The 26107-nt window shown below is 38.2% G+C and overlaps 3 protein-coding genes across 5 annotated transcripts; all 3 read right to left on the bottom strand.

The window, feature by feature from the left end:
* Positions 1–1212: 1212 nt before the first annotated feature.
* LOC124401402 (tripartite motif-containing protein 16-like) lies at positions 1213–9643 on the bottom strand. 3 transcript variants are annotated; one of them, XR_006928560.1, is made up of 7 exons: positions 9029–9643; positions 3666–3761; positions 3350–3583; positions 3098–3257; positions 2693–2848; positions 2365–2467; positions 2187–2272 (listed from the first exon to the last, which is right to left on the bottom strand). XR_006928560.1 is itself a non-coding variant. In XM_046873695.1 (6 exons), exons 1-6 carry the CDS (start codon positions 9617–9619, stop codon positions 1734–1736), a joined length of 1680 nt encoding a protein of 559 aa, XP_046729651.1. In that variant the 5' UTR covers positions 9620–9643; the 3' UTR covers positions 1213–1733. The 3 variants fall into 3 exon arrangements, 1 of the variants encoding a protein (XP_046729651.1); XM_046873695.1 differs by lacking the exon at positions 2693–2848 and having other exon boundaries at positions 1213–2272; positions 2365–2424; XR_006928561.1 differs by lacking the exon at positions 2693–2848.
* A 3450-nt stretch (positions 9644–13093) lies between these two features.
* On the bottom strand, positions 13094–18440 carry LOC124401398 (tripartite motif-containing protein 16-like). The gene is made up of 6 exons (XM_046873691.1): positions 17641–18440; positions 15414–15509; positions 15064–15297; positions 14752–14938; positions 13952–13999; positions 13094–13729 (listed from the first exon to the last, which is right to left on the bottom strand). The coding sequence occupies exons 1-6, from the start codon at positions 18229–18231 to the stop codon at positions 13191–13193; spliced, it is 1695 nt and encodes a 564-aa protein (XP_046729647.1). The 5' UTR covers positions 18232–18440; the 3' UTR covers positions 13094–13190.
* Positions 18441–20210: 1770 nt separating this feature from the next.
* LOC124401389 (tripartite motif-containing protein 16-like) lies at positions 20211–25082 on the bottom strand. Its single transcript, XM_046873678.1, is given in 7 exon segments — positions 20211–20961; positions 21062–21109; positions 22409–22601; positions 22748–22981; positions 23115–23210; positions 24407–24792; positions 24795–25082. Coding segments are annotated over 7 exon segments (1707 nt in total). The 5' UTR covers positions 25009–25082; the 3' UTR covers positions 20211–20425.
* Positions 25083–26107: the final 1025 nt, after the last annotated feature.

The following is a 26107-nucleotide window of genomic DNA, read 5'->3' on the forward strand; positions in this document are numbered from 1 at the left end:
TCTGGTCATCAATTGCTCAACTTCTGATACCATGGCTGGCTCTAGAAATTAGTCCTCTTAACTGTAATTCAGCAGGATACACTTTTTTATCATTCTTTATGATCAGACTTTGTCTGACTTCTGCAATCAGATTTGTGCAGCAAGGGTTGCCCTCTTGTCAGGGTTTAAGCAAATTAATACACAATGCAAGTATATATATTTTTTTATGCCAATAGGAGATGAGTTTGTTGAGCCAAATAAGCAGATTCCAAATCTGATGTGCTGTCACTTTTCTAATAAACCCAGAGGCCTAAAACATGAACTGCGAATACTGATGAAGCTATTAAAACCCGATAATTTCTGTGTCATAGTCAATTAAAATCAGCTTGCACTTGGTTGATGTCAGCTGGTGAGCATCTTTGTAAATCTGGAGCTCTGTGAAAGCTCAGCATCTCTTTATATCACACAGTCAACTGAGACAAAAAAAAAAAAAAAAAAAAACCCAACACAGAAAAAACTGCCCTCCAAATTCTTATGAGTGCACCTCTTGAGGTTAATTTCAGAACTGCATGCACATGTTTCACTCCATTGATGATGAGTGATTCCCCAGGCCTCTTGAAAATGAAAACCTTGAAAATTCATATGATGGAGCCACAGGAGTGGGGTGTATTCTGAACTGAGGAATCTGTCCATCAGTCACTGGGGCTCCGAACGACATTAAAGGAAGTGTTGCGAATTGATGTAACCCATACAGAGTGGACAAGAGCATTCCAAGGGATTGAGTGAAGGGAACTGCCAGTTTTCTTTGATCAAATCAATTGTTAAATTAAGGCAAGCTGTTTGTCATTGAAAGGCATTGGAAATTCTACTTGTGTGATAAAGGTGGTCTCCACAAGCTGGTCAAAGGCATTTGGACCACCTCTCAACATGGTTTAAGAAAAACTGAAGTGGTAAATCTGTTGCACCCCATCTCTATCCACTTGCATGTCAATTTAAATTGTTAATTTGTAATAACTGTGAGCAATTATTAAGTTCAGAAGTTACAAATAAGTTTCAGTTTTGCTTATTACCTCATCAGCTCTTTTGATTACTTGTCAATATAACACGTAACAAATGTATCAATACTGCCCTCTACTGGAAAAGATACATTGGCGCACTGATACCTAATAAGAATTTATGTACATATACGCGTACAAGAGGAAAGAAAGAGTCAGCATTTATAGTTTGTGATGACTTACTGTATTATGTTATTATGAAATTGTTCATTTGATTTTCTGTGTTTTATTTTTGTATGATCATTGACAGAAACAAGTGCAGATTGTAAGACGTTGTACTGAAAAAAAAAGGGATTAAAAAAATCTAAAGATAATCAATAATCGAAATCTTTAAAAATGTAAACAGATCGCAAAATCTTTTCAAAAATAAAAATGACACACAAAATTTCTTTTGACAAGAATCTGTATACATGAAGCTATGCCACAATTCCACAAATTTCTGTTTGTATTGAGCGCATGCTAATTTAAATTGAACCAACATGGCTACCATTCCTTTCTGTCTGAACTGCGGCTCATTGGAACGACTTCACCGTACAACAAGACAATGAGCCGAAGCGTAAGTCCAGCTCTGTAAGAGTTCTTTAGAGAGTCGTCTGGAGTGTTAGGTATCATGGAATTTGTTGCATAGAAACAAAAGGAACATGCATGTGTTTCTCAGAAAAGAAAGAAGATATTATATTTGCTAATGTGAATATAAAATCACATTACTACATTTTTATTTAACCTCACTGTTGATCCATAGGAGCTGAGCCAGAATCCAGCGTATAGAGGCTGAGTGAATGTGGTGTGGACTCTGTAAAGGAGCTTCATGGTATTAGAGATGCTGTAGAAGGATAGAGTTCCTGCACTGTGATCCACATACACTCCTATTCTGGAGGATGATGGAACTCTGAGATTGGTCTTAACATTGTCATGCCAGAACAAGACAGAAGAAGAAGAACACTGCAAACTCCAGGACTGATCGTTGTATCCAAACAGACACTCATCACTCCGTCCTTTCCTTCTGATATCTTTATATGAGACTGAAATAAACACACTTCTCTCACTTTTCCACTCCACCTCCCAGTAACAGCATCCACACACACTCTCTTTACTCAACACCTGGCTGTAGTAGTTGAATCTCTCTGGATGATCAGAGTACGGCTGCCTTGTCTTACTATAGGTCACCACTCTGTTCTTCTCAGACAGAATGAGGTGATCGTGTAGTGTTTTGGGATCCAGAGTCAGATCACAGAAATCTAAACACATGAACAATGGAAATGTTAGATAATGTGTTTAGATGTAGAGTGAGACGCCAATTTGTGAGTATATTTGTGTGTTTTACACATACAGTGCAGAAAATCTTCTCTGCTCTTCGGTTCTGAGGGGAAAAACATCTGAACTGCTGCAACTGTGGAGTCACAGAAACAAAATGGAGGCTAAAAAAGAAGGTGCTGTAAAAGGCACAAACAAATAAAAGTGATACGTGATACAAAGTTGGAATGCACCATTTCAAACATATTTGCAAAGCATTTATATATATATATATATATATATATATATATATATATATATATATATATATATATATATATATTTATATATATATATATATATATATATATATATATATATATATATATATATATATATATATAATTATTCATTATGCATTATACTTTTATCATTTAGAAAGTGCCCAATCATTTGTGACCAATATTTTTGAGGAAGGCCACGGAGGAGGTTTATGGATGTGGTAATGGAACACATGCAGGTAGAGTTGGTGTGAAAGAGGACAGGGTGGTATGGAGACGGATGATTCGCTTTGGTGCCCCCTAGTGGAAGCAACCAAAAGAAAACGTTATATGTAGTTAGATTTCTCTTCGCTAAACTGTTTCTTAAGCGTGTTGTCTCCGCACCACTGCTGCTACGTGAATATGACATGTAACAACACTGGAATACAGATAACATATATAGTTATTTGACTGAAAACACACTCAAATAGTGTTTGACCCTAAATTCTGTGTCTTCTTTATGTGCTACATAAAAACGTCAAGTTTGCCCAACTTCACAGTTTCTCTCACCATGTTTAGGGAATTTGGTCAACTCTTTCACTGAGAATTCCTCGAGTTGCTTTTTCAGATCAGAAACAGATTTCCTCACGTCATCAAATGAAAGATGTTGATTGACAGTGATGCTGGATGAGTCCTCACATTCAAAAGAGACTCTAAGAGACTGGAAAGTCTACAAAGGAAAAAAAAAAAGAACATCACAGAGAATAAATTAAGGTGGCGAAATAGAGTGTGTGAATCAGAGAGTGTGTGTGTGTGTGTTACCTGTAGGAAATGGATGTGATCGTGTGTGTGTGAAAGCTGCTCCAGCTCAGTGATTCTCCTCTGAAGATCAGAAATCTCCTGCTCCAGTTGCTCCAGGAGTCGTTCAGCTCGACTCACTTCAGCCTTCTCCTGATCTCTGATCAGCTCCGTCATCTCCGAGCGCTTTTTCTCCATGGAGCTGATCATCTCAGTAAACATCTTCTCACTGTCATCTACTGCTGTCTGTGCACTGAGCTGTTAGGACACACACAATTTCAAACTGACCCACCACTCCATCCCTTAATGTGATTCACTGTGTTTGTGTGTAACTACTCACTTTAAAATTGTTCACAGCCTGTTTCAGCTCCTGCACCTTTTTCTGCTTCTGCTGAAATCTCTGCTGGGATTTCATCTGCTCCTCCTTCAGTTCAGTCTGAGGAACACATTCATTATGAAATTATGAGTTTTGTAGCTGTAATAAACCTAAACACCAACATGTATGTAAGTATGTGTTAGAGTTTGTTATAATACTCTGTAGTGGTTATGGTTTATGGCATCCTTCAGACACCCTTATCCAAACTGAGTTAAGAACCTTGTACAAGAGCCCCAGCAGTGGCAGTTTGATGGTGATGGGATTAACATTAGATTACATTTACAGACACTGTCTTACATTTATCTAATACAACCGAGAAACTAATTCTTTGCTCGGGTGCGGCAACTTGGCGTGGCTGAGATTTGAACTCACAACTATCCGGTAGGTGGTAGCTGTGGACTTCTTGACCTTCTTAAACAGATGTCTAAGATCTTAACAGCTGAGCTACTACTTCATATAACATTTTGAATATGTGTGTGTCGTGTTCATTATATTGTTCAAACAACAGTTTTCTCAGTTGCTTCGAAGCATTTCTCGAATTATTCTTAAAATTTGTAAACCAGTAAATGGAAGTTCAGGTTAATTCATGTTTATTTGTATTGCACTTTTAACAATGAACATTGTCTCAAAGCAGCTTTACACAGATAATGTGGTGATAAAAAATTAATATGTTCTTTATAACTGTAAGTTTGTCCCTGATGAGCGAGCCGGTGGCGACTGTGGCGAAGGAAAAACTCCCTGAGATGGCATAAGGAAGAAATCTTGAGAGAAACCAGACTCAAGAGGGAACCGGTCCTCATCTGGGTTGCACCGAATGTCCATTTATTACAGATATACGATGTTGATCTCATTGCCATCAGAATGACATGTCCTTTTGTCATTGTTCACAGACAAGATCGCCAAAAAAGGGTTAATCATGTTGTCAGTATGACGTCGTACAATTTCAGTATTTTCTGATGTCGGGTTTGGATTATGGTGATTACAGTTTTCTCGTTATTATTTGCAAACCAGTAAGTGAATTTCTTAAAACAAATTGTACACATTGGAACACATTGGATTTCTTGCAGAAGCCTGTCATTTCCTCAAAATCATTAGTTCGTCTATCAAAATTAAGTATTTGTGTCAATGAACATCTCAGTCCCACCAGAATGAAAAGTCCCATCGATATTGATCACAAACAAAATCATCAAAATGTTTAGGCATGTTGGATCACAGCGACTGTAAATTCACAACTTTGTTATTCCTTCTGTTTGGCATCTATGAATTTCAGCAGCACAAATGTATTGATTTGATTGGATATTTGATTTACATAGATTGCAAGAAATTGGACAGGATTCACATTTTTACTGTAATATACTGTTCTGTTCGTTTCTTAGTTGCTCATCCGTTTTCAGAAATTGTAATTTTGCGGTTTGTTGCCAAATGAAGGTTAACGGGATTCACCTTTGACTTGTTTTAGAGAACTGGTTGATCATTGGTTGATCCCTTGATGCCGTTCACTCGCCTTTATTAGTGACATTCAAGATTCATCTGCACAATTCATCAATTCATTTACCAAAAAAAGTTTAATAGAACTTTTAGAAGACAGATGACAACAACTGGTTTAACTGTTTTGCATTCAATGACTTATGCAATGAACTGATGCAGAGAGGTTTTGTGGGTTAAAACCTGTAGGAAATGGCAGACAATTGTACAAGATCGATTTAACGAATGTACAAAGCTTTCACAATTGGATCAAACCAACGAAAAATTGATGTGGAGGTTGAACGAGTACTTTTAAGTAATCTGGCAAAACGTTCCAGAGCAACCGATTGTCTAAATTATACTGTTATATATGTTTTTTGTCAGAAGAAAAACGCTGTCACAGACTCAACAGTGCATCGGGAAACTAACTGGTAAAAAAAAGCTTAAGGTTGGAATTGCATGAATGAGGAACATCTGCATGAAGCTGGAATGAGGAAAAGATGGACAAGGTTTTCAGGTCAGATCGCTAACATAAATGTATTAAAAATCAAACTATATCCTCTCAGAGTATGAGGTTACTTCTAAAAATAAAGGTAAAAGGAAATGTAGGGAGGACAAAGCCCAGTATGAGCAAGCCCATGTGAATTCACATGAAGTAGGGTGTGTACTTGAAACCAGGTGCAGGTATTTGGCAATTGAGCAAGTGTGGCAAAGATTAGGCATGTTAGAATTCATAACCTGCAGTTTATTTTTCAGAATAAAGCTTGATTGCATTTTTTCTGCCATTTAATTTTCACTTCGTATCACTGCAAAAAAGGTGAACTTATCGTGGGAAAATATCCCAATACAGTCAAATTGATCTAGTATTTCTAATTTATAACATTGCAATAACATTGCATTCCAAGTTCTCTGGACAATATTTCCTATTCTATGTGCAAATCAATTTGTTAAGCAAATAGATGCTAAACTAAAATGTCTGCAGATAGAACAGAAATACTTCAGACCTGTAATAAGTAATAAAATAACTTGCGCTTTTATATCTTATATAACTTTTTATTAAGAACCACTAGACTATATTTGACTATCTTCTTCTTTTTCTTTTGGCTGCTTTCATTAGGGGGCGCCACAGCAAATCATTTGTCTCCATACCCCCTGTCCTCTACATCTGCCTCTTTAAAACCAACTACCTGCATGTCTTTCCTCACCACATCCATAAACCTCCTCCTTGGTCTTCCTCTTTTCCTCCTTCCTGGTGGCTCCATTCTCAGCATTCTTCTACTGATATACCCCATGTCCCTCCTCTGCACATGTCCAAACCATCTCAATCACACCTCCCTCACCTTGTCTCCAAAACGTCCTCATGCGCTGTCTATCTAATAAACTCATTTCTAATCCTGTTCATTGTCGTCACTCCCAACGAAAACCTCAGCATCTTCAGTTCTGCTACCTCCAGCTCCACCTCCTGCCTTTTACTCAATGCCACTGTCTCTAAACCATACAACGTCTCAGTTCTCACCACAGACCTATAAACTTTTCTTTTCACTCTCACAGATACTCTTCTATCACAAACCACTCCTGCAACTTGGCGATACCAGGGCTTAAACCCCCGACCTTCCGTTTAGTAATCCAGGACCTTAACCACTGAGCTTGGTGGTGTGGAGATGGAAATACCCCAGGTTTAAATACCTGGCCAGCAATATAAGAGGTGGTATCAAAAGTTTTCAAAACTAATGGTGCTATACGGTGATGTTCTGACCACATGCGGGACCATTACGATTGTTACCACGATTTCATCAAGTTAGAACAAAGAGCAAGTGTGAAAATCTGGGCAAGTCTGCCACCGAGATGTTTAACCTGACATACTTTTGACATACGATGTTGCAACGAGTCGTTTGAGATGTTTCCGGTGATCCAGTGCGAATTTCAGAAGGTGCTTGACACGCTTTGAAAAAAGAAGTGGCAGGAACGCTGGGGGGCGCTGTAATGCTGTGCAAGGGGACCGTTTTAAAGCTGATAGTGTGTAAGCGCAAATAAATGAAGTACTTTATTGTAAACAGAGCCAATCTTCAAACTTTTTGATACCACCTAGTACATCACACTGAGACTTCTTTAGCAAATGTTGAACTACTACTGGTGTCAATGAAGACTTTTATGATCTTGATCTGAGCTTTTTATGTTTTCTACCATTTCTGTCATTGATGATGGCCAAGACTGGATCTAAACACACATTACTTGTTAGTGTAAGAACAGAGACAGATAGATGGACATTCATTCAATTGTTGATTGATTTACAAGCAGCCCAGAGGTATGGGATCACCTGGATTTACACAGCACACATACTGTATAATGATCTTGGACATAATAGACTTTTTTATATGATAGTAAAAGGAACTACTTTAGAAGGAACTAAATTGTCTTTTTTTTTTTTGGCAGTGTATAAATGACGGAAGAAGATAAGGAGAAGTAAACCATCAGGAATTTCAAATTCAACCGGTTTCAACCAGGAAATTCCCAACAACCAGCAGAAGAATGTTGTATATGGTTGAAAATGTTGATTTGTATTTACACAGCATGAATATTACCTACGTACCATGGACTTGTACACACTAGTCTTTTTTTCGAAGCACATATTAACAATTTCACCAACACTGGCTTCCTGTTAATACAGAAGAACGTTTAAAACCCTGCTTTTTCTTATAACCCGAGTCGTTCTTACTGTATCTATCAGACCTACTTTTAACATACACTCCTTCTCAAAATCTTAGATTGATGTCCTCGTTGTCCTTAGTTGTTCCTCGTAGGCGTTTGCCATCTATGGGATATCACTTTCAAAACTCATTTGAAAACGCATCTTTCCAGGCAGGCATATCAGCGACACTGTATACATACATCTTGTTGGTTTATTTAAGTTGGTGTTGTTAATTGTTTTAATGTTTTTGACAATAGTAGAAGGAACTATTTTAGAAGGAACTAAATTGTCATTTTTTGCGTTTCAACTATGTTTTGCAAACAGATTCAACTGCTAGTGAAAATGCACCCACAAAGACATATATAACACTTGGTTAGGTACAGTGGTGGACAGTAACAAAGTAAATGTAATTTGTTACTGTACTTAAGTAGTTTCTTTTGCATATCTGTAATTTACTGAAGTATTTCCATTTGGCGAGACTTTAACTTCTCTACATTTTTAAGTTAAATATTTGACTTTCTACTAAACTACATTTTGTGAAATCGGTCGTCCCTTTTTATTTTTCATAACTTGTTTTGATCATAACTTGTTTTGATCACCCCTTGGTGGTATCTACTGATCACCAACATATTGTTCAGCATCAGTTCAGCAGCAAGCAGAACATTTAGAGAGGTATAAATATTTTTTACATACGATTTTTTTTTAAGTAGTTGAAAAGAAGGTTTTTGCCTCATTATAATTCTTATAGATATTAATCATTGTTTAAATCATTCATTTGATTCTATTTATAGATCAGTGTGTTACGAGTCTTGTGGCAAAAATTAGAATAAAAACATTATAGCCGTAAAAAATCTTAGTACTTTGGATACATTTGAAAGCAAATGCTTTTGTACTTTTACTCAAGTGAAAGTTTAAAGGGACACTTTTCTGGAGTCATATTTTATCTACTGTAGCTCTACTTAAACTCGACTACATGGTTTGCGTATTTTGTTTGTGTACGTCCACCAATGGTTAAGTACTAAGTTAAAACAGTTCAAATCCTTCTGCCAAGCAGCATTTTTAAATTTTGATGAGATCCTTAAAATGATCGTCGTGTTCTTTCTATGACATATGAATATATAATGAATATATATTTATTTAGTGAATTATGGCTGAAAACGTTTTCAGTTCTCACCTGCTTTTCGGCTCTTTCTGACGCGACAGCTACTGTGTCGTGATTTTTATGCTCATGCATCACACAGAAAAAACAGAGAAAGCGTTTGTCAGTATGACAGTAGCTCTCAAGCACTTTATCATGCTGTGAGCAGATCTTCTGTTGTAGATTTCCGGAAACTTCGACTAACTTGTGCTTTTGCAAGGCAGGAAGTTCAAAATGAGGTCTCAGATGAGTTTCACAAAAGGAGGCCAGACACACCAGACAGCACTTGACAGCTTTGTATTTGTTCTCAGTGCACAAATCACACTCCACATCTCCAGGTCCAGCATAAAAGTAAGCAGGAGAAGCAGCTCGGACTTCAGTCTTATTCAGTTTCTCCACCACTTTAGCCAGCATGTTGTTTCTGCGTAGAACAGGCCTTGGAGTGAACGTGTCTCTGCACTGAGGACAGCTGTAGACCCTCTTCTGATCCTCCTGATCCCAGCAGTCATTAATACACACTCTACAGAAACTGTGACCACACGGGATAGTCACTGGATCCTTCAGGAGAGAGAGACACACTGGACAGCTGAACTGATCCTGATCTATTAAAATACTGGCCTCTGCCATTTTCCTGCACTCCTTAACTGACTGAGAGAAAGAGAAAACGAGGGGAATTTAGTTTCCTGCAAAACAGAGGAGTGGCTTTGTGTGTGTGTGTGTGTGTGAAAGAGAGAGAGAGAGAGAGAGAGAGAGAGAGAGAGAGAGAGAAAATCTGAGAACTAAACTCAACACATGTTTATGCTCAACTTAAGTCTCTCTTAACACCAGCAAAATGAAGGGAATGATATTGTTCACATTTCTAATAAGTAGTGACGGGTCGTTCGTGAACGATTCGTTCATTTTAAACGTCTTTAATGTGACTCAGTAGAATGAGTCTTCTCAAATAGCGATGCGTTCATTTTCTACTGGACCTCATGAGAAAAGCAAATCAAAATCTCTGTAGGTTGTGTACAGGAAACAGAAATTTGTAATGTAACTCTCGACTCTTCTAGTCCTAATTGTTCATTCTTTAATCATGTGACTTTCATATACGCTATGCAGTGCAATACACAGAAAACAGATATGAGTCGTTCATCTCTTTTGAATCATCTGGTCCGAATCATTTGTTCTTTTGTGACGTGACTCCTTATATACACTATGCCATTATAGGTATACATATATAAATTATGGGAACTGTAGTAAATGTTTGTGTATGTACATGTGTTGGGGGATCTACCTATTGAAAATGTATCATTTTATGTAATTTCTGATCAAAGGAATACAATGAAATTAAATGACTCAAAAAAAGATTCATTTATTTTGATGAATTAGATTCAAAGAACCAAAACACTGAAATGATCTGATCTTCCCCTGACGACTGATGACCTTACTCAGTTCCTCTAAGATCATTGTCAAGACCAGGGTTCAAAACTGGCGTCGTCTGTGTGCCACGAGAGCGAAAGTGGACCCCAAGTGCAAAAAAGGACTCGAGATTCAGCAGAGTCCATGTTTCAGTTTATTTTTTTTTAAAGCAGATGTCAGAAACACTGGGAGGGAGGGAGGCAAAGTACAAACAGTCCATTGAAATAGAACAAAAAAAAATAAAAGAAGGCACAAATAAAACCACTCTGAAAGGCACAAATAAAAAGCTGCAAACCACACCAGTAGAAAAGCAACAAAGAAAAAAGAGGCAAGCGAAAAAGAGCAAGACTTGCTCTTCCTTGGATTTCAGGAGTAATTCAGGATCATTTGAGAAACACACGGTGGGCTAGGCAAAACAAAAAACAATCAAGAAACGGACATAAAGAAATACATACAGTACCGGAAACAGTTGTTCTGAAGCACTGGGAGTGATAGAGTATTGAAAAAAACTCTGGCGACATCTGGTGGGGTAGGAAAGTTATGACACCGACAAAATGAAAAAAAAAAAATGGAAGAAAAGGGTGGAACAGAGTGGAATCCTGACAAATATAAGATGTAACTGCCAGGGTTTCTATTTCTTGCAGAAGTTAAGGAAGTGTGAACTGCACCATTAAACCTTCATTAACTTCTACCACAAAAACATAATCCCCTCCCTTTACCACTTTTCATAGATAATATGCTATAAAATTGAGAAAAAGCGCTCGGAGGTGAGGGAGATGATCAGAGATCAGGAGAAGGCTGATTGATTGTGCAATCAATCTATGATGGTAGTTTTTTCAACCACAACTGCAAGGGATGATAAGAACTGGAATCATATGCAACAATCTCTGAGATATACAGGAAATCAGAACAGTTTTTTCCTGCATGCTACCAGTCACCTAAACAGCCTGTTTACGTCTTATTTGCATTCTTATAGTGATCTTCGATTCACCATATGCTTTGTTAAGAAAATTTGAGGTAAAAGTAAATTTGCTTCAACCGATTTGTTGTTCTGTCCTAAGGAGTTTTCTTATTGGACAGATGTGTCAAAATGAGTCAAAATGTGTCCTGCTCATCAGCATCAAAACCAGCTCTTCTTCAGGTTCTTGACCAGGGAGTTATTTAGGAAGGAGACTGGAGGACTATCTTTTCATCCTCTGCGATAGTCTCCTGCTCCTGCTCCTTTAGGATGGAGATATCACCAACGAGTAGATACACCTCTGTTCATTCATGCAGGAAGCCAGGTGGAGTAGAACTGCTAATTTCCTGATGGATACTGCTTTCAGGATAATGATGTATTCGGATGAAACTCAAGCTTTGGCTTGCTTTGGCAGTCCGTCTTGGAAAGAAGCTTAATCGGAGTCATATAATCACCAGGGAAACACTTTTCTGACCGTGTAGTATCCAATTGCAGAAGAGAAATGCATTTTAAATCACATTATTAGTTGTTACCCAAAATAGGATTCACTCAAGGTTTTTCCTTGTCAATGTTACCACTTGCTTGATTATCCACCCCCAAATCAAGGACTTAATCAGTGGTATACTTGTAATCATTTTTATTTTTTTTTAAGGATATCGCATGTTAACATACAGTAGTTCTCATAATTGGATTCATCTATTGTATGATCGCACAGTACTGATATTCTATCATGGTACACCAAAGACCCAGAATCATAATAGTAAATCTACACAAATGCAATAAATAAACAAAACCAGCTCAGGAGAAGTTTCTTACAAGCAACTACCAGCAGAAACATGAAAACGTGTCCGGATCTGGAAATTCCGGCAACTGTACTTGACACAGTTTCACCACTAGATACCGCCAGTTTGCCTTTTATTCCCTACTCCCTACCCACTACTCCCAAAGTGGTGCTTATGGTCACCTCTGATTTATACCCCTGTGAAACAGGACGTCATGGTTGAACAGTCATGTCATAATTCCTGTTTCTTGCCACCAATGTGTATTAAAAATGTATGGACTTATATTCATTAATTGTGTCCCGCATATGTTTAACAAGGATAATGTTTGTGTTGTGTTTGCAATTGTTTTATATCCCTAAGAGTCAACTACAGTGATTTTTTTTTTTATATCAAAAAATGAAACAATAAAGCCACTTTTTCCACAGCATTCCTCAACATGAACGGACACAAAAGGGGGAACTTAAATACTCTTAAAAAGACACAGGGGGAAACACACAGTTACACGGGTTTGTGAATGAAGGGTGAGGCTGGAGGAGACAAGCGGTGAGAATCACACACCTTTTGGAAATTTGTCTAATCTGTGTTTTTTTTTTGCAGTGATCAGAGGCAAAGGATAGAAGTGAGAGAAGTTCTGGTTCTGCCAAAACGTTTTGCCGATCCACTACTTCCCAGAACCAAAAGCTCTCCTACAGTAAGATCAAGGAATATAGTTGTGATGTTTGGTAAAAAGATTGTAGAACAAATTAGTTAGTGGCTATTAGAAAATTGAAAAAAGCATGGAAAATAGATTTTTTTTTACCACCAGGAAAATAAAGAAGTTCCAGTAAACTAAAAAAAAATTGTTTTGAATCTACCTGGAAAATGAAGTGTCCCAACTCACCATATATATATATATATATATATATATATATATATATATATATATATATATATATATATATATATATATATATATTCCATTTTTATCATGTCATGTTTTACAGATCATTTCCAACATTTCCTTTATAATAATCATAAATTGTATAATCTATTTTAATTGATCAAATGGATTTGTTGTTTATTCTGGATCACACAATCTCACCGACATAGAACCAGCCACCCAGTTGATCCCGAATCCGGCGTAAAGAGGCTGAGTGAATGTGGTGTGGACTCTGTGGAGGAGCTTCATCGTGTCAGAGACGCTGTAGAAGGACAGAGTTCCTGCACTGTGATCCACATACACTCCTATTCTGGATGGTGATGGAACTCTGAGATCAGTCTTAATGTTGTTGTGAAAGAAAGAAAGAGGTGAAGAAGAACACCGCAGACTCCAGGACTGATTGTTGCGTCCAAACCTACACTCGATATCTCGTCCTTTCCTGCTGATATCTTTATATGAGACTGAAATGTACACACCTTCATCACTGCTCCACTCCACCTCCCAGTAACAGCGTCCACACACACTCTCTTTACTCAATACCTGAATGCAGGAGTCAAATCTCTCTGGATGTTTAGAGTACCGCTGCTCTATTTGACTGTATCTCACCACTCTGTTCTTTTCAGACAGAATGAGGTAATAATGAGCTGTGTTGAGATCCAAATTCAGATAAGAGAAATCTAAAATAAAATAGAAAACAAACTGAACAATGAGAACAGAATATCTCTCTCTCTCTCTCTCTCTCTCTCTCTCTCTCTCTCTCTCTATATATATATATATATATATATATATATATATATATATATATATATATATATATATATATATATATATATATATATATATATATATATATATATATATTCTTTATATATGTATCTTTATATATGTGTGAAACATACATTTTAGAAAGTCATCCCTGTTCTGTGGCTCTGAGCAGAACAACTGAACTGTGGAGGTGGAAATAAAGTGGTCAGATGATAAAACACATAAAATCAGAGATTGATATCAATCATCATATATGTGTGTACATCAGAAATGTGTGTAGGTCATATTTAAGTCTTCAGTCTTGAAGCACCAGAAAAATCTACTTATGTACATTACGTGTCGCTAAACATTACGTGTCACTAAACACACCGGTACATTTTGTGCCATTTTTCCTCATAACACTGAAACGAACTTAAATAGTCTTTTTGTGAGCGTACAAATATGTGGAATACATCATTAGAATCTGTAAAATGTCAATTTTTTGTGTATGCTCATAATAACAACAAACGCTGTGCTTTTGTAAAATCAAGAAAAAGGACAGGATGTGCTCTCTGCCGTATCTGTCATCTCTTTTCACAGACGTCCATAAAACAACCTGAATCTCAGTAAATACTTGCCTCACGGACATAATAAATATATGAATAGAAAGCTCCAAATGTAAATGTTCAAATAATATATTTCACATCGAATATGACCATGCTGATTATCAAAAAGTTGAAAATGATTCATTTGAGGTACATTTAGAACAGATAAAAATATACGATTAGGTTACGTTTAATGTTAACACGTGACAATCATGCCATCAATTTAATTAAGTATTGTATTCGATCCAATTCAATTCATTCATTCATCAATTATATAAAAAATAAATATTTTAATCAATTGACAGCCTTAATATTAATATTACGTGATGTCCAGGAACAGCTCCTGTTACCTTGTACAGGGATTCTGTTGAACTTTTCCTTACAGAATTCCTCGAGTCTCTTCTTCAGATCTGAAAAATAATTCCTCATTTTATCTGATAAGTGTTGCTGATGGAGAGTGATAATGGATGTGTTAAAATTTGGTCTGTCAGCCGAGGGAGACCCACGTCCAGCAGAGACATGGAGAGACTGAAAACTCTAAAAACAGAGAGGAACAAATGATCACAGAGTAAAGACACACTTGTGACATTTATTGTTCCCTTAATGGCAGGTGATTTAGAGTAAGGAACAGCTGGTTTTGTAGATCAGACAATGAGGGTTACCTGGAGGAAATGGATGTGATCGTGTGTGTGTGAAAGCTGCTCCAGCTCATTGATTCTCCTCTGAAGATCAGAAATCTCCTGCTCCAGTTGCTCCAGGAGTCGTTCAGCTCGACTCAGTTCAGCCTTCTCCTGATCTCTGATCATCTCCCTCACCTCCGAGCGCTTTTTCTCAATTAAGTTGATCATCTCAGTAAACATCTTCTCACTGTCATCTACTGCTGTCTGTGCACTGAGCTGTTAGGACACACACACACACTTACTAATCTATAATTCTTTCTCTAATCAGGACTTTCATTGACTCCATGTTGTGTGTGTTTCTAGGAGCAGCTCCGTCTCTGGACACTGCTCACCTTTATAATGTTCACATCCTGTTTCAGCTCCTGCAACTTCTTCTGCTTCTCCTGGATTCTCTGATGGAATTTCATCTGCTCTTCCTTCAGCTCAGTCTGGGGACAAAATAATACATTTTTGCTTCTTCATAAATCTGAGGTAGCTGTTACAAGTGTTTTTTAGAGCTGTGTTTGCTCTGCCGTGTGTGCGCGCTTTACTTCATCCCAATACTTAATGAACTGGTAGCATCCAGCTGTGTGCAATAGTGAAAGATAAAGCATTTCCACACTCACAATCTGAAAGAACTCAAAGGATTGGGAATTTAAAAAAACACTGTGCAGCTTCACAGAATCCATTTCTCAGTGAAGTTATTGGACACAAAAAAGTTTGCTAGAGAGCATTAAGTCTGCACTTTGGAGTAATGGAATAAGGTCATATGGCCTGATGAATCCAGATTTACCATTGTTCCAGAGAGACATGGACCTCAGGGTAAGAAGAGAGGCAGATGAAGTTTTGCAACCATCATGTCTTGTGCCTATAGTACAAGTCTGTGGGGGCAGTGTTATGATCTGAGGTTGTTTTAGTTGGTTAGGTATAGGTTTCATGTTACGCGTCCAAAAATTAGGTCAGCTTACTATCTGATAAAATTACCTGGTTTTCCAAGCACCTGATGGAATGGCATATTCTTAATGTTGCTATGGAGACCATAAAATTATATAGATATTGGTATGTGTTAAACTTTGTACTTGTGTTTTGTTGTGGAGATTTTATAGCATGGTTTTATTATAAGGATTCTCTGTGATCAAAGTCCTGATATCTAACTGACAGATTAGATACACTATAAGGACAAAAGTATAGGACACCTGACTTTTCCAGCCATGTGTGGTACTTCCCCAAACTGTTAGCACAAAGTTGGAGGCAAATGTACAGATCTGGGAAAAGAAACATGAAAATTCCCTTTCACTTCAACAAGTCATATCAAGTCAAGAAGCTTTTATTGTTATTTCAGCCATATATATTATACACAGTGAAATGAAAATGTTTCTCCAGAACCCTGGTGCTACATAAAACAACATAGAGCTACAGTACATCACACAACATAGAGGTACCTACAGAACACAGAGCTACAAACTTAAGGAGGTTATAAATGGTTATAAAAGGTTATAAATTATAAACCTATTGTATAAAGTTATATACAGTACAATGGGCAAAAAAAGTGAACTGTAAACAAGAGTGTATTTATATAGAAATATAGTATAGTAAATATAGAAGACGGATGTGTATGAATGTGAAGGAATTGAAATGAGTATTACATGTAAGTTTGAGTTCAGGTTGGTAGCAGTTCAGTAACACACAGTAGATTGTGTGTGTATGTGTGTGAGTTCAGTTCAGTTCTGTGTGCTGAGGCGCGTGACGGCTTGAGGGGAAAGACTGTTACACAGTCTGGATATGAGGGCCCAAATGCTTCAGAACCTTTTTTCTGAAGGATGGGGTCATCCACAATGCAAACACCGGTTACTCGGTTGTCCATATGTTGCGTAGGAAGGGCTACAACATAAAAATAACACCTTTTTAAGGCCGGAGCGGCCACTGTGGGCTACTGCCGTGCCTCCATCTTGGATAAAAAGTAGGCTAAAACTTGTATCAACATGATTCCAACCCTATTATACAACTTGGGATTAATTGATAGGGTAGGATGGGAGGCAGGATGACATCCTTACCATGGCTCTAGAGGTAGAGCGAGCAGCAGGGGACCTCAGGATAAGGCAGGTGTAAACAAACTCAGGAAACAAACCACACAACATTACAACAAACAAGCAAAAGAAAGGCACAAAAGAGGGACATAAATACACACAACTTACAAGACCCAGGTAAAAACAATAGAAGTTCATTTTGGACTGGGGAAGAAATTATCATCATTAAGTGAAGCAAAATGGGAAAAACCTAGCTTGAACCCACAGTTCCAAAAGGCACATTACAAACTCATGCTAAAGTGTTCACAAACATTTGTCCATATATCTTGACTGCCTACCAAAGTCCAGAGGATCAAATTCAGCTCTTTAGTCTTCTACATGATCTTTCTCATGTCAAGGATAAAAACTATTTTTCCCCTTATTTTGCTTTTTTCCATTAAGGTCTCTCTCTTGTTTTATGACAAATTCAAATCACTTAAATTATAAATCATATAATCAACTAAATTTGCCTTTAGCCAACTATTAGCCAGGATGAATTAATTTTACTTCTCACCTGTTTTTCAGCTCTTTCTCCTGAAGCTGTGACGGTGTCGTGTCCTTTATGTTTATCCATCGTACACAAATAACAGATGCAGGTTTGATCAGTTCTGCAGTAGATCTCAATCAGTTTGCTATGCTCAAAGCAGATTTTCTCTTGTAGTTTTACTGAAACTTCTATTAATGTGTGCTTTTTCAAAGCAGGAACTTCTAGATGAGGTTTTAGATGAATTTCACAAAATGATGCTACACACACCACACAGGACTTGACGGCTTTGTGTTTTCTCCCAGTGCAGAAATCACATTCCACATCTCCAGGTCCAGCGTAACAGTGATCAGGAGAAGCAGTTCGAACTTCAGTTTTCTTCAGTTTCTCCACCACTTCAAACAGCATGTTGTTTCTGTGTAGAAAAGGTTTTGGAGTGAACGTGTCTCTGCACTGAGGACAGCTGCAGACGCCCTTCTGATCCCAGCAGTCATTAATACACACCTTACAGAAACTGTGACCACAGGGGATAGTCACTGGATCCTTCAGGAGATCCAGACACACTGGACAAATGAACTGATCCATTGAAAGCTGACTTACTGAAACACGGGCCTTGGCCATTTTCTAAGCATTCACAGAAAGATACAGAGGGAGAAATAAGAGTGTGTGCATGAGCTTAGATCTAAACCCAGTTGTGTTTTTTCTGAATAAACTTTGTGCTTCCGTGTCGATAGTGTGAAAGTGCATGTGGGTTGAACAGAATCATAGGCTGTAATGTGGTTAATTATTAAAGGTGTTATCGGGACAGGAAGCGGTTTTGTACATTTACTGTTTACCTCAGAAATGACTAATAATATGACATAATATGAGAGAATAATGTGAGAACATTTATAGTTACATCTACATAATTGTCTGTATTGTCTGTATTGTCTTGTATAGTCTGTTTTTGTCTTGTCATGTCTGTTTTGTCTTGTATAGGTTTTTATTTATGTCTGTACTTTTGAGAGTAACAAACAGCTGGAACCAAATTCCTTGTGTGTGTCAACACACTTGGTCAATAAACCTGATTCTGATTCTGATCTGTTTCAAATCCTGTGTGAACATTAAACAACTAAATATGATCAAATCTAGTAACTGAAGGACTTTACTACATCATTGAGATTCTCCAGTCAGGTCACTAACCACGCTTCCGTTTTCCTCTATGACTCTGTCACTCCCAGTTCAGAAAGCTTTTCTGGATTTTCTCCGATTTCTTTGCATATAAATCCTACACCTCATAAACACCATTGCCAATTTAATTTATTTGACAGCTCTTCTTGCTTATGTATGGTTTATTACATTTGAAAGAAAACTCAAATCTTGTTCCACTGCATGCAGGACATCCCTTTTACCAGCAGATGTCGCTTCTGTTCTCCATAAATAAAGCTTTCATGGAATACAAGCCAAAAAGCATTTCCAAATCAGCCTTCTGGTGTCACTTTCTAGTACTAGGAATGTATAAGAAAGCATGTTTAATAATGTTCATTGCCTTTTACTCTATTTTTAAGTAATGTATCATTTCTTAAGTCTTCTTCTTCTTCTTCGCCACAGCGGATCATCCGTCTCCATACCCCCCTGTCCTCTACATCTACCTCTTTCAAACCAACTACATGCATGTCTTCCCTCACCACATCCATACACCTCTGCCTTGGCCATCCTCTTTTCCTCCTTCCTGGTGGCTCCATCCTCAGCATTCTCCTACCGATATTCCACATGTCCCTAATCTGCACGTGTCCTAACCATCTCAATCTCTCCTCCCTCACCTTGTCTCCAACACATCCCTCCAATGTATTATTACTTAAGTCATGAAGCTTTAATACAGATTGTCTAGAAAGTATGTTTTGTAATCATATTAAAAAGAATTTATTTTAATGAAATTAGTCAAATGTGAAACCATAGAATTTACATTGTAATGGTGGTGATTCTAAGAAAGCTAGTATGAGATGCAGTTATTTATTTGTTTCAGGTACCAGGCAGATGTGGCCTGCTAAAGAAAACTAACAAGCTAATAGTGTTATTTTATGTGTTGCTTATAGGCTGGATTCAGGTAGATGGAAACCGTAGTAAGTAAACAAGGTTTAATAGTCTTAGTATAAAATACACACAGCAAGAAAGCAGCCGTACTGGGAAACGGGTATAATCTATAAAACAGGCAAAGTCCATAGAATGGGCAGAGTTCTACGAAAGTTAGTCCAAGAGTGGGGGCCTTAAGTAAGGGGCGAGATGATGGGGACCAGGTGCAGGTAGTTAGTATGTGGAAGAGCACCTTCTGTGTGTTGAGTGAAGCGAGTGTGCTGTGTGCTGTGTGTTGATGGAAGGTGTGGCCGGTGGTTCCCTGACAGTTCCTCAGTAGCTCCTAGTTTTATAAACACAAATGACTTTAAAAGACAGTAGAAAGAACATTACTCATAATCTTACACTCCAGTGCTCATGTTAGTTCTCACTCTTCAGTGTTCTGTATTGGTTAAAGTCTATAATCACACTCTTGATGTCACCCAAATAAGAATGGGTTCCCCTTTTGAGTCTGGTTCCTTTCAAGGTTTCTTCCTCATAACATCTAGGGGGGCTTGCTCATCAGGGATAAATACACACCATTCACCTTAACTCTTAAAATTCTGTAAAGCTGCTTTGAGACAATGTCTGTTGTGAAAAGTGCTATAGAAATAAACTTGACTTGACTTGTTGTATTCTAAGCTATCTAAAAGTCACTGGTGAGAAGACACTGATCTTTTATAATATTCAGTCAAATGTTTCTGCATTATATGTGGAATGCAAATTATTTTGGATCACATAACCTCACATTTGATAGAGCACCAAATCCAAATCCAGCGTATAGAGGCTGGGTGAAAGTGGTGTGGACTTTGTAGAGGAGCTTCATCATATCAGAGACGCTGTAGAAGGACAGAGTTCCTGCACTCTGATCCACATACACTCCTATTCTTGAGGGTGATGGAACACCGAGATCAGTCTTAATGTTGTTGTGATAAAAACAGAGCGAAGAAGAATAACACCACAGACTCCAGGATTGATCGTTGCGTCCAAACACACACTTATCACCCCATCCTTTTCTGCTGATGTCTTTATATGAGACTGATATGGACACACCTCCAAAGCCAACACCGCTCCACTCCACCTCCCAGTAACAACGTCCACACATACTCTCTATACTCAATATCTGAATGCAGGAGTCAAATCTCTCTGGATGATTAGAGTATTGATGCAGACTCTCACTGTAGCTCACTGCTCTGTTCTTCTCAGACAGAATGAGGTAACGATGCGCCGTGTTGTGATCCAGAGTCAGATAACAGAAATCTGAAGATAAAGAGGAAAAACAAAATTAATTATGTGTATGTGTATTTGTGTGTGTGTGTGTGTGTGTGTGTGTGTGTGTGTGTGTGTGTGAGAGACTTACAATTCAGAAATTCATCTCTGCTCTGTGGCTCTGAGAGAAAAGAATTATCTGTGGAAAAAAAAAATGTAATGGTCAAATGGTAAAAAAAATCTCTGACATTTATATCAATCATCAGAATTTGGTGTAGATAAAAAAAATTGTGTAGATCAGAAATGTTTGTGGGCCACATGTCAGACTTCAGTCGCAAGGCTCTGTACTTGGTCCCCTCCTTTTCTCCCTCTATACCCACTCCATTGGTGAAGTCATATCCTTACATGGGTTTTCTTATCACTGCTATGCAGATGACACTCAACTCATCTTTTCTTTCCCTCCATCAGACACCACAGATTCCGCTCGGATCTCAGCATGCTTGTCAGATATATCTTTATGGATGAGTGCTCACAAACTAAAACTCAACCCCAGCAAAACAGAACTGTTGATCATTCCAGGTGATTCATCTCCAGGTCAAGATCTCCAAATAACACTTCATGACTCTCTGCTCTGCCCTTCAGCCACTGCTCGTAACCTTGGGGTAACTATGGACAATGTCTTTTTTCCCACATGTCGCTAATGTTGCTCGTTCTTGTCGATTTCTTCTCTATAACATCCGAAGGATTCGACAATTTATGTCCATACAGGCTGCCCAAATGCTTGTTCAGTCTCTTGTCATTTCAAGACTTGACTACTGCAACTCTCTGCTGGCAGGTCTTCCCCTGAACGCTATTCGTCCACTGCAAATGATCCAAAATGCAGCTGCACGACTTGTGTTCAATCAGCCCAAGCCTTCCCACACCACCCCACTGCTGCGCTCCCTTCACTGGCTTCCAGTAGCTGCACGTATCAGATTCAAAACACTGATGCTTGCCTACAAGGCCAAAAATGGACCAGCACCATCATACCTCAGTGACCTCAACACATCTCGCACTGCACCACGCTGTCTGAGATCCTCCAGCACTGCTCGACTGGTACCTCCTTCTCTCAGAATGAAAGGTAAGTACACTTCATGGCTCTTCTCTGTTCTGGCACCGAGGTGGTGGAATGAACTTCCCCTAGATGTCCGTACAGCAGAGTCCCTGATTATCTTCAAACGACGACTGAAAACCTACCTCTTCCTGAAATACCTAAATTAGCACTTTCCAAGTTTGTAGAGATCGAGTTATATTTATATTAAGTTTATAATCTTGCGTACCAGTGTAGATTTATTCATTACTAGATACTCAAAGCACTTTTGTACGTCGCTCTGGATAAGGGCGTCTGCTAAATGCCACAAATGTAAATGTAAATGAAGTACTTGACAACACAAAACTCTTCGACATCACTCTATCAAAGAGCAAATAAAGACGTCCATTATTGTGTTTCTCCTCCTACCATGTGGAAGGATTTTGTGGAATTCCCCCGCACAGAATTCCTCAAGTCTCTTTTTCAGATCAGAGACATAATTTTTCACCCCATCAAATGAGAGCTGTTGATGGACAGGGATGCTGGATGTGCGAAAATCCTTTTTTTTAGATGGAGGAGACCGAACACCAGCTGAGAAGGTGCAAGACTCTCTGGAGAAACTCTACAAAAAAGAGAGAAGAACGAATTAATCTTAGCGTAAAGACACACTTGTGATGTCATACAGGGACATTTACTGTTCCCTGGATGAAGTGTTTTAGAGAATGTGTGAGGAACAGCTGGTTCTGCAGATCAAACAGCGAGTTTTACCTGGAGGAAATGGATGTGATCGTGTGTGTGTGAAAGCTGCTCCAGCTCAGTGATTCTCCTCTGAAGATCAGAAATTTTCTGCTCCTGTTGCTCCAGGAGTCGCTCAGCTCGACTCAGTTCAGCCCTTTCCTGATCTCTGATCAGCTCCGTCACCTCCGAGCGCTTTTTCTCCATGGAGCTGATCATCTCAGTAAAGATCTTCTCACTGTCATCTACTGCTGTCTGTGCACTGAGCTGTTAGGACACACACACACACACACACACACACACACACACACACACACACACTCTTACTGGGACTCTAAATGACTCAATGTCCATGTTGTGTGTGTTTCTAGGAGCAGCTCCGTCTCTGCTCACTGCTTACCTTTATAATGTTCACAGCCTGTTTCAGCTCCTGCACCTTCTTCTGCTTCTCCTGAATTCTTTGCTGGAATTTCATCTGCTCCTCCTTCAGCTCAGTCTGAGGACAGAACCAGTCATTTCTAATTACCTGTGATTATATATATATATATATATATATATATATATATATATATATATATATATATATATATATATATATATATATATATATGCTCATTACAACATTGTTTTGTATGCTTTGATTCTCTAACTAAGCCATCATTAGTTGTTTTTTTTGCTAAATAAAGTTTATCATTCTACAGTAAGTAAAAGAATAGTGATTAATGTAGTGTTCATTGGGGTCTTGCACACCGGAAATAGTGACAGTGGCAAAGAAAACTTCTCTGAGACAGGATAAGGAGGAAACCTGGTGTCAAGTGCCAAAAGGAGGGACCCAAATGCAGGAAGTAATCAGCGTATAATAAAACAGTCTTTAAGAGAGAATACAGACAGTTGGGCAGAAAAACAGTTTTAAAATCTTAATACCAGAAAACGGGGTGCTTTTATCTTTATATATGGTACCCTGATGATGTTCCACCATGCCTTCTTCAATCAAAATGTACATATTTGTGGGTACCTCAAATATTTAAGACTACATCAGAGGGCAGAGCTTTTTCTTACAGAGCCCTACAGTAATGGAACAGGCTTCCTGGTAGGGTTCAGGACTCAAACACAGTGTCTAAGTTGAAAACATATTTATTTAGTTAAGCCTTTACGTATGTTATACTTATAAAGGAGCAGATCATGGATGGTATCATAGATATACTTGGATATTTGGAGGCTGCCGTCCCCCCACTCTCACGTGTTAACTCAGGTTTGTTGATGGTGCTGTGCTGGGCGGTTTCTTATACCAGAGAAATTTGGCACTGTTAAACTACAGTTTAATTACTTATGGATTTTTGCATACCAAAGATGGCAGACAGTTTATTTCCCAATGTGGACCATCTTCAGCTAACTGTTTACTTGAGTTTCCCCAGTGGTCAAGTAGAGAGGGCCAACTGAAAAATCTCTGATTCATCTGCACATTTTTGTTTTGCCAAACACAGGATCTAGTTCCTGCCATGAGCAAAATATAACAAAAATGATCTCTGCTACAAGGTTATCGATCCCCCCTTGTTACCTTAGATATTAACACCACCAACTCAGGTTTAATTGTAGTAAGCAAGTTTGGAAACCCAAACACAAACACCTTGAACAAGCTATAATAAAATGTCTTTTTAAAGTTGTTTAGGAGCTGGTTTAGCAAAATCTCACCTGTTTCTCAGCTTTTCCAGCTAAGGCTGTGATGGTGTCATGTCCTTTATGTTCATCCATTGTACACAAATAACAGATGCAGGTTTGATCGGTACGGCAATAGATCTCAATCAGCTTGTCATGTTTGGAACAGATCTTTTCTTGTAGTTTTACTGAGGCTTCAATTAATGTGTGTTTCGTTAAGCAAGGGACATCTAGATGAGGTTTCAGATGAATTTCACAGAATGAAGCCAGACACATCAGACAGGACTTGATGGCTTTGTGTTTTCTCCCAGTGCAGAAATCACACTCCACATCTCCAGGTCCAGTGTTACAGTGATCAAGAGCAGAGGATTGCACTTCAAACTTCTTCAGTTTCTCCACCACTTCAGCCAGCATGTTGTTTTACGTAGATCAGGTCTTGAAGGGAAAGAATCTCTGCATTGAGGACAGCTGTAGACGCCCTTCCGATACTCTTCATCCCAATGACCATTAATACACACCTTACAAAAACTGTGTCCACAGTGGATAGTCACTGGATCATTTAGGAGATCCAGACACACTGGACAGATGAACTGGTCTTGATCTACTGAAATACTGGCCTCAGCCATTTTCCTGCACATTGAGAAAGAGAGATCAGTTTTGTTTCTCTGAAATGACGAGTTACTTCCCGGTTCTGTGTGTAGAGATGTGTAGGAGGAGCAAAAAAACAGGAAGGGTTGGAAAGCTTACATGTTAACTATTTCATCTCCTTTCATTACATAAATGTAACCCATGTAGCTAAACCGATTCATTTTATTGAAATACAGACTTTTCACAACTTTTAGCCTTAATGATACATTACCATTGCTCCTATTGTACAATTTACTCATATTGGCATCTTTATAAAAAATAAATCCTGAAAATGTCTGAAAAGGTAAAGTTACAGCTTTACCCCTGATTGTTACAAAGCAGACTCCTTCCACAAAATGTCCCCATATCAGTTATTTTTTTAATAATCTGTTTATATGAAAAGTACAAAGTCCCTGCAAATGAGTTGTTACTATAGAAACGATAAGGTATTAGAGTAAAATCATTCATATAATCATGGTTTGAGTGAATACGATTATCTCTTTGTGTATTTTGTGGTACAGTGCTTTGTATTATATATTTATTATAGACATGTAATTCTCTTAGTGGCAAATAGAGGGAGACAGTGTTTTTTTTTTTTTTGCTGCTTTAGAGTGCAATCATTACCAGAGCAATCATAATAATGAAAGCAGATCACCTCTTTCTGTCTCCTCGTTCCTGTGCTTTAGACAAACTGTTCTGTGCCATTGACATTTGACAAGAAGGATGGAAGAGTGAGCAGGAGACGCAGATTTGACCTCAGTCTTCAATCACCAAAACGTTCAGAAAATTCAGACACACTGTACACAGGTTGCAATCTATTACATTCAAAAGGTTAAGAGACTCTTACTGGAATGACTGGACTGGGAACCACAACCAGATTATACTCCAGCACTCCAAAGCATAACTTCATCCAGGGAAGTGGGCTGGTGGTACTGGACCCACTCTGATGTTTGGTTGAGAGTAGTCTCATGAATCACTCCACCAGCTTGATGGCTTTTGCCTCATATAAGATGAACACAACATAACAGCCGTAACCAATCATGTACTGTCTGTTCTAATTGATCGGAAATATTTTGTTAAATGATTTACAATCAAATTTCAGAATTATGA

This window comes from Silurus meridionalis, chromosome 18 (assembly GCF_014805685.1).
Source record: "Silurus meridionalis isolate SWU-2019-XX chromosome 18, ASM1480568v1, whole genome shotgun sequence".
NCBI classification, from domain to species: Eukaryota; Metazoa; Chordata; class Actinopteri; order Siluriformes; family Siluridae; genus Silurus; species Silurus meridionalis.

Bases quoted from the DNA above. Each gene is read 5' to 3' on its own strand.
- LOC124401402 (XM_046873695.1), bottom strand. From the start codon at position 9,619: ATGGCAGAGGCCAGTATTTTAATAGATCAGGATCAGTTCAGCTGTCCA. The intron at 2,425-3,097 runs GTGAGAGAAACT...GTGACTCCACAG, and splicing joins GACCAAATTCCCTAAACATG to TTGCAGCAGTTCAGATGTTT. The intron at 2,273-2,364 runs GTATGTGTAAAA...TCATGTGTTTAG, and splicing joins CAGAGAAGATTTTCTGCACT to ATTTCTGTGATCTGACTCTG.
- LOC124401398 (XM_046873691.1), bottom strand. From the start codon at position 18,231: ATGGCCAAGGCCCGTGTTTCAGTAAGTCAGCTTTCAATGGATCAGTTC. The intron at 15,298-15,413 runs GTGAGCAGTGTC...GTGTCCTAACAG, and splicing joins AGGATGTGAACATTATAAAG to CTCAGTGCACAGACAGCAGT. The intron at 13,730-13,951 runs GTATGTTTCACA...ATTTTATTTTAG, and splicing joins CAGGGATGACTTTCTAAAAT to ATTTCTCTTATCTGAATTTG.